This window comes from Ostrinia furnacalis, unplaced genomic scaffold (assembly GCF_004193835.3).
Source record: "Ostrinia furnacalis isolate ACB-3 unplaced genomic scaffold, ASM419383v2 OfSCF1598, whole genome shotgun sequence".
NCBI lineage: Eukaryota > Metazoa > Arthropoda > Insecta > Lepidoptera > Crambidae > Ostrinia > Ostrinia furnacalis.
The window spans coordinates 182,902-196,148 of NW_021131837.1; the positions used below are offsets into that span (position 1 = coordinate 182,902).

At 36.1% G+C, this 13,247-nt stretch overlaps 1 protein-coding gene across 1 annotated transcript in view; it reads left to right on the forward strand.

Annotated features, from left to right (window-relative positions):
* The window catches only part of nvy (CBFA2/RUNX1 partner transcriptional co-repressor nervy), a gene marked incomplete at its 5' end in the record, with an annotated part of 38,619 nt that extends 25,572 nt beyond the window's left edge, over positions 1-13,047 (forward strand). The window contains one exon of the mRNA XM_028304885.1: positions 13,024-13,047. Within this exon, the coding sequence (XP_028160686.1) occupies positions 13,024-13,047 (24 nt within the window). The remainder of the gene's footprint in view (positions 1-13,023) is intronic.
* Between the last annotated feature and the right edge of the window lie 200 nt (positions 13,048-13,247).

The following is a 13,247-nucleotide window of genomic DNA, read 5'->3' on the forward strand; positions in this document are numbered from 1 at the left end:
GACTGAGATTCCGCGAGAATCTTTGGACGAGTTTACTGGAAATAATATGAAGTTTACTTCGACTGTAGAAGAAAATAGAAATTGTAACTATTTCTTTGTAAATGACTGAGTACCTATGTATTGTGATGAAAATCTTGTCATTTACTAACAATTTGTCATCATATTTAACATTCTTAAAACTACTTTTTACTCGTATTATTAAAAAATATACTAACAAAATGTAACAAAACGATCATTCTAGGACTCCAATAATTTAGAAATAATAGAAAATATTGTATATCATAGTGCATTTGTGCAAGTCTTAATATTTCATTTACCCAAATTGAATTAATAAAAACAAAAACAGTTTCAGCTTAGCAGGACTTACAAATTTAACAAAAGAACATCACGAAAAGTAAGAAATAAGTCAAACAGAATGCAAGACAAATGGCAAAGAAAACAAATGAATCCCAAATAAGAACATTCCAGACTCTCTCACTCTTTCGGTGCCTCACGTGTTACTCCACCCTGTATACTAAACCATGGCGGTTAGTACCTGATAAATGTATTGGGCTGCGGTCCAACTGAATTGTTAGAGTTAATCAACTGGCCATAATTCTGGCCGCATCCACTGGGCCACTGCGGCTACATTCCACCTTGCTAGAGACGTTGTGCGAAATACCACCAATATCCAGTTACTTCGCACTATTTGGTTTAATACAATATTCTAAGAATCGATAGGTCAAATATCTGTGCAATATCAAGATAGGTTTTCCAAGAAAGGTCTTGAAATGGTAAAGTAACTTAAATTGTTTGAAAAAATATTCCTAAAACCACGATAATATTTAACTGTGTGAGCATAATTGGACATGAAAATACCCCATCTTTGTTTTAATTATGCAAAAAAACTTTGCCTTCATTTAAAAGAGTATTATTATTTCATTTGAAAAGGAAGCACCATCGGACCGTAGCAGAAAATTACACAAACACTTCGTCAGTGTTACGATACGGAACCAGTCGGCCATTTTGTTATCCGCCGCCATTCCGTGGAGTCCGTTACAAGTTTATTCAGCCCTTGTCAAATCCGTTCGAACAAATTCAAATTATCAGTGGCATTACTCGAAAATAAACCGGGCGTATATTTCCACATAAAAGGAAACCTCGACTTACATTACAAAACTTGTCTTAAATGCTAATAAAAGAGATCGCGGGGTGCCACGAGCCTTCCTATGAATATTTCATGATGGTCTATTGACCAGATTGAGAGAACCTCGCGACCCGTGCTCTCATTCACATTCCCCACCTAAAATGCGGGTTGCATGTATAAATGGGGGTCCCGATAAATTGGTCGGCTGTCTATACCATCGTCAGATGCTGTGCGTTTATTTTCTCATTAATTTTTCATCACCCAGCTCGGTCTGATTCTTTAACTGTACTTTGATAGCGCGGTTGTGTTTTTTAGCGACTATGTTCGAAATGGATCAGCTACTTTATGGTCTTTAAAGTCCTGAATGCATCCTTCAAATTACTTCAAATTACTAGACTTTCTTATTCTCTTCTTGAAAAGTCGAAACCAGCAATTTCCCTCTACAATTTATATAACCTCATTTTTTACCGCTATGTTACACACGCTGAAAATTATTTTGTCTTGTTATTCATATGTGGTTTAATAACATTCCTGTACTTATTAATAATAAAATTATGAAAGCCTCAATAAACAGAATTAATCTCGCTTTGATTATCTTACCACTTACACATAAATAATTTATTTATGGAGTACTAGCTTTCCGCCCGCGGCTTCGCCCGCGTGGAATTTTGTCTGTCACAGAAAAACTTTATCGCGCGCGTCCCTGTTTCAAAAACCGGGATAAAAACTATCCTATGTTCTTTCCCGGGACTCAAACTATCTCTATGCCAAATTTCATCAAAATCGGTTGGGAGGTTTAAGCGGGAAAGCGTAACAGACATACAGACAGACAGACAGACAGACAGACAGACAGAGTTACTTTCGCATTTATAATATTAGTTGGGATACCTATTTTTCTGACAATTTTTATTGCAAAGTAAATAAATAAATAAATATCCTTGGACATTTTATCTGTGCCCAAACTAAGCAAAGCTTGTACTATACTATGGGTACTAGACAACGGATATAAACATACTAAAAATACTTTTTTTTTGTAAATACATACTTATTATATATAGAAAATACCCAGTCCAATACAAACAAATATGTTCATGCACACAAATGTTTGTACTGTGCGGGAATCGAACCCGCTACCTCCGGAATAGTAGTCCGTTTCGAACCACTACACCAAACGGCCGAGTAACACCTATTACAACCCCTTCAGAGACCACAATGTTTATCTAAATATGATTCATCTATACTAAAAAGGCCTTTGTCCAGCAGTGGACGTCTTTCGGCTGAAACGAAACGAATACTAAAATGCCTCACTTTGTTATTAAGTTACTATCGCCGTAATAAAGTCGAATATTGCTCGGTGCGTGTCCTCAATATTGAGGTTAACATTTCTTACACGCGAATATTGACTTTTATTATAGGCAATACCTATCTAGACTCTAGCCTAGCACTACGTGGCAAATAAAGCTAAATTGTCTATTAAAACGATGAAGTCTTGTAGGGTGACAATAAGTTATGAACAGAATGAGACTATGAGGAGATAATAAGGGTCATAACTTACACAAAAATGGTAATCAGAATCGTTACGAAAAGGTTAAAGGCTTAGTCCAGCTGTGGACTAACAGGAATCAGGACTAAATTAAAATTTTAATTATCGATCTTAAAAGGGTAGGGACAAGTTTTTGGTTTCATGAACTTTGCTGCGGTTTTTCAAAAAATGTACCTACAGATCACGTATGTAAAACCAGAATAATGACTGGATTCTATTTAAAATTATGATAGAGGAAAAAGTTCTAAAATTTGCAACGAATAAAATGTAAGGAGGTAAATGAATAAACGAAAAAATGGGAAAGCCTTTGTCCAGCAGTTGACATCATTTGGCTGAAACGAACGAACGAACGAAATAAATAATTAAAGGTCCTAGTTGTATTATCATTTATGGTGACCCTTATTTATACATTGTTTCGTTATTGCCTCCACTGGCACCGAAATAAATGATTTATTTAGTCGCAGAGGTGATAGCCTGAAGGTGTATATTGACAAACTATAATTACGTGTCTGAAGCACAAATTAGAGTCATTGCCTTCAACTGCTTAAGGACAATTGGGCCTTTAGGATTATTACATCTCTGTAATAAGAGTGATAAAATAAATATACAATACTTTCGTATGAAACGAATGTGGCTTGATTATTATACGCTCCATTACGCCTTTGGTTCGTGCTGAAATTTTGCCTCGATAATATAAAAACAATCCTAGTACTCGCATTACAATGCCTACCCTAATTAATTATGGTACTATACTATGTAACACAGGTTTATAAACAGTGGTGTTCCATTTAAAATATTCAAATCAAAAGATTTAAAGCGCTTTTCTACCGTATAAAAACAAATGACGCGCGCGCGCTCCAATTTGGTACCTACCTTACAGGGGAAACTTCTTGTTCGGTGCTGAACTCGTGATATTGCTGATGAAGCACCAATAGGCACATGATAGCACATTTAAAACATACGCAGCGGTTGCGTATTACGCGCGCGAGTAGAACGACAAGACGCGCGATCGCTTTCGCGTCGCGGCGAGTACTGGGTTGAAGAGGGGACTGGGGAGCGAGGGGAGGCGGCGCGGGCGCACGCGGCGCGAGCGCGGCATCTGTAGCATCGGTGTCGGTTCATTGTGACGGCGTCGTTCATTTGTCTGTTGCCATGGTTACAGCGATATTTGGATGTTTGATGACTATGTTACGGACGTTTTATATGCATTGGTTTACATGCACGTTACTTACCTACATTTTTCGGATGGGATATTTTTGTTGAAAAATGTTACCTGTAAGAATATTTTTTCATCGGCTTTGGACATTGTTTAAGATAATAAATTACTTGAAAGATAAATAATAGTACTTTAAGAATACTCAGACACCTGGTAGGTACTAGTGAACTTGGAACACATTTTTTCCAAATTATTTCCACCAGAAATTGAATTTGAGACCTAACATATTCAAAGCGATTTTCTTTATCATGCCTCTGCAAAATCGGCTTATCCTATGTAATCCAATGAAATCAAATCGACACTCATACAAAAAACAAAATACATAAATAAGGATCTCCTTTTCACAACATGATTAGGCACAATAAAAGCTGTATTGTCGGTGTCCCCACCTCACGCTAATGAATCGAATAAATAAAAGAGAATGGTAATGGAAAACAGGCTGATTAAATTATATCTAAATTAACCTTTTCAATTCAAATTCAATTCAAATAATTTATTTGTGAAACACAGGTAAGCAGTATGATGTACAAACAAGATAGGTATGTGTTCAAGCCGTGATCAGCCTTGTCGGCATACAAATGTTAAAGCGTGATTTTAAGTATAATATTATGTTAAAGAAAAGTAATAATGAGCAAATTAAATGTCAAAATCATAAATGTCAGTTAAATAAATTGCAAGATTAAAATAAATTAATGCAGGGCAGTCAATCGGATATTAGAGTCAATGTTGTCAAGGAAGAAATTGTAGAAAAACCTTTTTTCGGCTTTCGCCCGTTCGTTGTTCAGTACCTCTAGTAGGAAAAACTTTCGAGTTCGTTTCGTTGCGTATTCAAAGTGTCATCGAAAAATTTTGTATGAAAAATTAAACAGCGCCCCCTATATTATAGCCGCCCTAGGGGGCGCTGTTTAATTTTTCATACAAAATTTTTCGATGACACTTTGAATACGCAACGAAACGAACTCGAAAGTTTTTCCTACTAGAGGTACAGGAAGATTGAATCCGTGCTAAATTTTCGGTGAGAGAGCATGACTGACTGGTATGATAGTATGACTGTTTGAAAGCTATCCAGTCAGCTGGTTTTCCACTAAAAATAGGTAGTTGAGATGGTCTAGGTTTGTTGGTTAAGGAAGTGATGGCACGAGCTAGCTCTCTAATGTCATTAGATTGATGATGACAAGAAGGAGAAACTAGATGTGGTTCTACATGTTTTGACGTCAACTGACTATGATTAGGTAGTAAGCCTTCTNTGTACCTCTAGTAGGAAAAACTTTCGAGTTCGTTTCGTTGCGTATTCAAAGTGTCATCGAAAAATTTTGTATGAAAAATTAAACAGCGCCCCCTATATTATAGCCGCCCTAGGGGGCGCTGTTTAATTTTACATACAAAATTTTTCGATGACACTTTGAATACGCAACGAAACGAACTCGAAAGTTTTTCCTACTAGAGGTACAGGTGTCCCGACAACGAACGAACGTTTCGTTCAATAACGAAATTACTTGCAGACAATTAACTTGCTATTCAGACTTTTTCTAGTGGTTCTGAGAAATACTAAATGTATTTAGTTAGTTAAAAGAATCTTGTAAGAAATATTTGCACTTTTTTTCACTCAATGATAAAATTGTTAATATTTTTGGCAAGCACACACTATTTAATAGGTACCAGCGGCCGCCCGCAACTTCGTTCGCGTGGATCCCGTTTTACCCTCTTATGGGTGGAGTTTCGTAAATTCCGTTCTTAGCGAGCACCTACGTTCTAAAAGGAACATGGCAAAATTTGAGACTCTGAAGCACATGTCATTTCTGAGATTTTGTGATGAGTGAGTGAGTCAGTCAGTCAATGAAATCAGTGACCTAAATAAGTAGGTAAGACCTTACATAACTTTAAAATGGTTCATACATTTAGCTATTTTCAATGGCATTACCCTCAGTGATACAGAATGCAGGCTACATGAAATAGATCGATTTGTAATTTCCATACACCTGCTTACGATTTACCTAACTTTAATGAATGGAATTGGAGCTTTGAACGTAGATTACTGCCTGTATGCATGCGTATTTCACTGCGATGTTTGTATGAGAGCTTACATGAGCTTACGGCGAACATCAGCTTTGCCTACCCTACAACGGGCCGGCTCAGTGTCACCACTGCTGAACCATTTAGACGATGATTTGTTACCAATTCAAAACAGAATGGATTGGTGAAGCAGTTAAAAATCTTTATCATCATCATCGTCATCAGCACGAGTCTTTAACATTCCACTGCTGGACATAGGACTCCGTCTATATGCGCTGTTTACCCTATTTTCGAATTGTCGCATCCAATATCTGCCTTGAATATTCGAAAGATGCCATTCCACCTCTAGCTGGATCGAGGGCGTCCACTCAAGAATTCGTTTACCCTAGCGGCTGTCAGTTCTTCGACCCTTAAGATCAGTCTACTGCCACTTCAGCTTGCTAATCCAGTGTTCTTGTGGAATTGTATTTTCAAAAATCTCCGAGTACAGCACGTTCTATGGCCTTTAGGAGCATAACGCCCGTATTCACAAACGATGCTTGCTTAAGTAAATCAGCAAATTGAACGCACAGCGTTGAATAGAGCTCTGTGATTGGTTCGTGTGTCACCCTGTGCGTCCACGCGCACTGTGAGACCTCGTAGTAATGTTTGTGAATACGGGCGTAAGATCAAAAGCGCAGAATCTCAATCGTTGCCATACTTTAAACCATTCTGGGAGTGGGTAGTCAATGTTAAAAAACGCTCAACGGTTGGAATATGCAAGTGTCAAAATGTCCATACGGACCGGCTGTTAGTGTGGCAAAAAGTATGAACGTCGAAATAAGCAATGGTTAAAATGATCTGAAGTTAAAATGTCTTCGGGTTTATTCGAACAAGCGTCTTATTGTATAATAGCTAACGTGAACACGTGTTTAAATGCATCAAGGTAAAAATGACCAAAAAAACTTTATTGACTGGACTACAAGAACATTGAACATTTTGACATTTAATTTTATTAATTTAATCATGAGCACAATATATCAGTTGATCATTTTATCTATCACACCTTTTGTTGTACTATTTTGTGATGTGTACCATTTGTCACTAAACCATTGTAACCATGGTAATAATGTACATTTTGACACTGGGACTTTTTGACGTTCATACTTTTTGCCACACTAACAGCCGGTCCGTATGGACATTTTGACACCTGCACATTCCAACCGTTGAGCGTTTTTTCACATTGACTACCCACTCCCAGAACGCCTTTAAACTGGTGCACTAATCGTGTTCTACATCTCAGCACCATAGTTCCTAAAACTGGTGGTAAAATGCAACTGATTCAAAAAAGTAGCAAGGTAATCTTCCCATGTCAATCTTGATTAACTAAACTGGATCACAATCCGAGTCTTTAGTGCGACGGTCCCTTATTGATCTGTTCCCGGCAGCGTCATTATTGGGTATTATTTATTAGCGAGCCCGCTCAGGGCCTAGTCTAAATGGAATATCCGATAGCTTTGCCAAGGCAAACATCGTTCAGGTAAGATTTAGCCTGACTGCTAAATCGCTGTAATTAATTACGTTTCAGTATTCCTGTAAAAGTTGATAACTTAATACAGGCTTATTCAAAAGCATTTCTTTTATATTCGACTTGTCATATCTGCTATTCAATTGCTGATATAAGTTTATCGTACACAGCATTCAATAAAGCTGTTTAAGCTGAACTGTACTTGAAATAAAACTCGTAACTTGCTTCTAAATTATAATTATTTTACAAGATGGCGGACGCAGGCTGATTGGAGAGAATGAATTTTTAAAATAAATGGAGAAAGTATAGTTTCCCTAATAAATAAATTATGAATCTGTCGTTAACAATACCTATGTGATACTTACAATATTAATTTATTAACACAGCTTCTTCTTCTATTTACATTTCAAGTAAATACCACACTTTTTCTTCGAGTCCTTTTCTGTTATCTAAATATTTATAAGAGAAATTGTATTTTTGGGAATCCCCATCGACCCTCATGACATATAACAGATTAATAAAATGAATAGATGATAGAATGATGGAAGACGGAAAAATAGGCTTATCAAATCAATCACTATTTACACAAACATTACAGGGGAATAGTCTTGTCGTATTTCCCTGAGGGTGCCATCAGAACACCTGCGGACTGTTTGGCATCCGATTTATTTGCTGCGGCAATTCGTATTAGGATTGTGGCAGACTTGCTCAAGTTTAGACTCAACTCGGCGAATTCAAATTAAAGGTCATACTTATCAACCCGGTATCGGGACTATTCCCACCTCTCGTTCCCACAACTGCAACTCCTGTGTAGCCAGGATCTACAGCTTGACCACCACAAAAACCCAACCAATGAAGGTCAAGTTTGTCCCGGGGGAAAGTCAAACTGTCATTGGACCCGCAACGAAATTAATCAGAAGAACAGAGGAGGAGTTCGAAATTAAGGTTATCAACCCGGTAAAGGATCAACATCGTATTGCCTTTCGCCGCGCTGTCAACCGCGAGGCGAGGCGTTTAGGCGTTACGGTGCGGATAGTGTGCGTGCTTTGCAGTACGAAGTTTCATACAAAGAATGCTGACCGCTTCGAGTTGATACGGTTACGATCCGTTTCCGGATTGATTAGTGTGCTTCGTTTCAGCTAATCACAGGCCTAAATATAAACTCGTTTCCTGTGAACCAAGGATTACTAAGTTCGTTGCCACTTCTCATTACCATCTCTTGGCTGGTTTATTGAGATCATTTATTCGCTGTACCGAAATGGCAGTAGAGCAAGTTACGAGTTTATAGGTACTTTAAATAGGTACCAATTTTGCGCTTAATTGGGTTAGTAAAAATGCGCTCAATTGCATAAAGGTAGTTTATTGAAGAGTTCTCTTATGTAAGCGATATGGAATGTCAGTTGCTGCATCTATTGATAATAAATTGTCATATCTTTGATGTCAAAGAAGCATGTCTGTTGGGTCCTTTAGCGCAAATGGGCTGAAATTAATACGATTTGCAATTATGACGCATTACGACACACGTGGACGTGTATTTAGAAGATTAAATCAGAGCTCGTCTCTTGGTAGAGGTTTGACAAAATTAATCATAGGAAGCTTAGATTACACTCCGTATTGTTTTTTAAATGATATAACTATTTAAAATCTCTATAATCATTAATCATTACTTTCTTTTTGCAATATTGTTCATGCCCATTACCCATTTTACTGGTAATCACGGAACACATTATCTCAATTTCGTAAGTTTTTATTATTTTTTTATTTGATCGAAGACCAAACACAAAATATGTATTCGAAGTTAGATACAACTAACTTATTCAAAGTCGATTGGAGATTAGAGTTACTAATGACTAAAAACTCATTATTAGTTTTCACCAAAACCGTTCTAAAGCTTTCAAAGGAAAAACGGCAAAAAATTTCGTGATAAAGCCACCGTCACCTTCGTCATTAAACCGTCCAGTAGCTTAGACTTCAGGGATATCAATTTGCATAGAATTCATAAACCTCCAATTTGCTTTCGCCTCCGTTCCGTTGCGTAGAAATTTTCCTTTATTCAGATTTAATATTTTTTCATAGTTGACGATAAATATTAGAAAATATTACAATTTTGAAGACAGGAATTGGGGGGTTAAGGAAAATTGGTGGTTACGTCATAAATAAAAAGAAAATATTGGAAAAGCAGCACAAAAATTAAAAAAAAAACTTTAACATAAAACGAGAATGCAATAAAGAAGCGTTACTTACTAGTAAGAATTTTAAGTCCATAATAGGATTTGATGTGAGATTTCAATACTTTTTATTTCCTTTAAATTAGCTCTGCTCTGTTTTTATTACAACATGGAACGCTTTATAACTCGTACCCATTGCAATCTCGATGCCTTTAATTCCAGTAGATAACATAATAAAATGACTCGATAGAGTTTCTATTTCTATAAAGATTTTCGATATCTTCCTCTATTTGTTTCACTCGCCATAATAGGGCCCTGAGTAAAACGTTTTAAGCCAGAATAACCTAAAATGTTGTCCTTTAAGTCCTCTGAATGAAAAATATCCAAACTATGTTCAATTCACGCATCAAAAAGTCTACTTCGAAAACCAACACAATCTGATTGCTATTTATAGCACCATGTTACATTATATTTACATTTATTTACAGGAAATTTCAATTCGGAGAACACGACAATGATACAGTAATATTATTTCGATTCGATTCGCAAAAATCCGTATCAGTTAGTACAATTGATTCGTAGAAACATCAACATTGTATACGATGATATAATTATATTGAAATTAAACTTTTTCAGAACATGCACATAAAAAATCTTACACTTGTAGAAATATTCGATAAAAAGTTCTTTTTTATTAGTAAGTTACAGCTCATTTAGATCGTCCACTGCTGGACAAAGGCCTCCCCCATGGATTTCTATAGGGACCGGTCCTGCGCTGCCCTCATCCAGGTGCTTCCCGAAACCATTATTACCATAGATTAATTTTGAATCTTATGGGTTGTAACAGCTACACCTACTTTTCTTAGACCCCAGCATCAGACTGTAAATATTGGTATTTTACTTTGACTGTTATAAGTAACCTTCTTAATGATTCTAGCACACATTATCGTCGTTATCAACCCCCGAAGCTTATAGAGATTTTATTCTTTTTTTTTTTCATTAATTTACTCGTAATTTATTTACTTTGTTCCAATTACAATTTGGATGCTCCAAAACTAAACTGTTGAAACTCGTCTCCGTATTTTACTGCACACTGGCAAGTATTACCTAGCGCCTCAATTAACAAGTTAGAGTCCAAATTTGTCTGAAATTTACTACTAAACTACTGTAGGCAAAACTCCCCAGTTATTTACAACGCACAAACAATCTCACCTATATAATATTCCCTGAATTCCATTATTTCAATGCCCGTGACAGCTAGTGAGAAATGTGCCGTATTCGGTATTCAATTTTGAATTTTATTCCCCTGTTTTAGGAGCTATACGGTAAGTACATCTGGTATCGAGGCCACAGGTGTTGGCTGAAGCAAAAATTGAAGCGTAATATTCCGTACGAATCCGAATGCGGAACCCGCTTTATTCGAACAACGAACTAATGAATAAAAGGACTATACTCACTTTGTTGACTCTTCAGGGTGGACGTTTCCTTATGCTTCCTTCTTTTGAAAGGAAGTGTACTGTAATCATATTAAAATTACCGCCTTGTCTGGTATAAGTATATCATTTTAAAAATGCACTAATTTTATTTTAAGGTTTGTACATAATACTGTTTTTTTATAGTTTTGGCTGGATGTTGCAGTTTTTCCAAGAATATTATCATTAAATGGAATTGTTATTATCATCTGAGTACTTACGGATGATATAATCTTCGATAGTTTCGACTTAATCAATACCAAATTCCGCAGAAATCGTTATTTATAATTCAGAAGCGACCTAGATCTATAGCTCGTCTATTCCGCGTCTATTCTTCGAAAATGCTGAAAGGTAGACTATACTACTTGCTTTAATATTACACACATTTCTCGATCCACTAAATAATTTTAGAAAGGTATTGCTATCTCCACAGCTGAATTTTCATAATAATATAATCTTCTTCAATTAATTAGTACAAAGATTCTAGACGAAATTACTTAGCTCAAAATTCAAAAACAGAGTCGTGGCTAGACTGTTTCAAGTTTCAATTTGAATACGCTGATTTTCTGTTTATTTGTTTCATTAGGTCGTGTAATAAGAAATTAGGTGAAAGCTTCTAAACGATCGCATTTGAAGAATCCTTACCTCACCGTAGTCCAAGTTCCCAGCGAAATTCCCTCTTTCTTCTTACTTCTTTGTCAAGAAACTTATGAAGGATCCTTGCTTTTGTTGAGAAAGGTACCAAAATATCATTAGACAATAGCTTTCTTGGCTAACAATCGATACAACAATCTTAGTATCCCAGTGCTTCCCTTTAATTTTCTGATTGCAACCAGTGATGTTAAATGATCAATTTAAAGTAAATTAGTATCGATGTTACCAACTCAAATTTTATTCAAAATAATAATTGAATTGCGAATAAAATCTGATGCTCACTTGGTGCTTTGATGTTAGCTTGTGCTCTACTTAATATACGATACGAAAGTTACTATTAGATCACCATAGAATCAAATGCCTATGTAGTATGTACCCAACATAGGCCCAACATACGCTATGTCGCTTTCTACTACTCGTATATAAGGGCTACCTTTTCTTTTTTTATTATTTACTATATTTTGACGTTCATAAGTGCCATTTGTAGTCTAAACTGAATAAATAATTTTGATTTCGTACTTGGTGAAGGCTGCTTATCCCTGGCTTCTGTGTAATCTACCCTACCAAATAAGTAGGTACATTTTTCACATTTGCATGCCTACGTCACATACTCGTAATGTCAAACAAAAACGTAACTTAACTTCATTAGGAATTTAAAACAGCGTGCTCTATCATTTTTCCGTCGACAAAACTTTATCGATATGGAACACCTCCACAACACTCATTTCGATTCCACAAAGACTTTATTGTCTTGTTCAGGAAATGAGGCGGCTATTCTCATAATAAAAACGATTTAACGACTACAACCGTAAATATGAAATTTCAACTTTTCCTTTTGGACAGTTCTCGCAAGATTAACGCCTCCGAGGAAGTTTATTTCAGTTGTACAGATGCTTAATGAGATTTTATGACGTAATTCTATTATGGCCGCTTTGTTGACATTCTTCCTGGAAGCTTGATAGACGGATATAAGAGGCAGAAAAAATTACGAGAGCAACTAAATACTTTGTTTCTATGGAATATCTACTACTTACGGCAGCTCTCCCACTCGCTTTTGCCCGCGGCTTCACCCGCGTGAAATTTAGTTTGTCACAAATCGTCATAAATTATAGCCTGTTATTCTGGGTTATAAAAAATAATACTGTAAAGTTTGATCAAAATCCGTTCAGTCAAAATCATCCAGACGTCCTGACATCCATACAAACTTTCGCATTTTTTATAATATTACTAAGACTAAGATAAGATTAAGATAATAGATAATAAGTACTAGATAAGAGTCGTACAAGCAATCTTCAAGATTCATACTGTAATGTATTGTTTCCAGCGCCAGCGCCTTCCCACGAGATGAACCGACGACCAGAAGTAATTAATTAGGCTCAAAAAGGATTTTAATTTGAAACGCTTTTCAGGTAAATTATTGTTTATTTTGTTAGTATAATAATATCTTGTAACATTTACAATTAACAATTTAAAAATGATTTTATTACCATTATTATAAAAATACATTATACTTTTATACATGCAACTAAATCAACATAAATTCTTTGT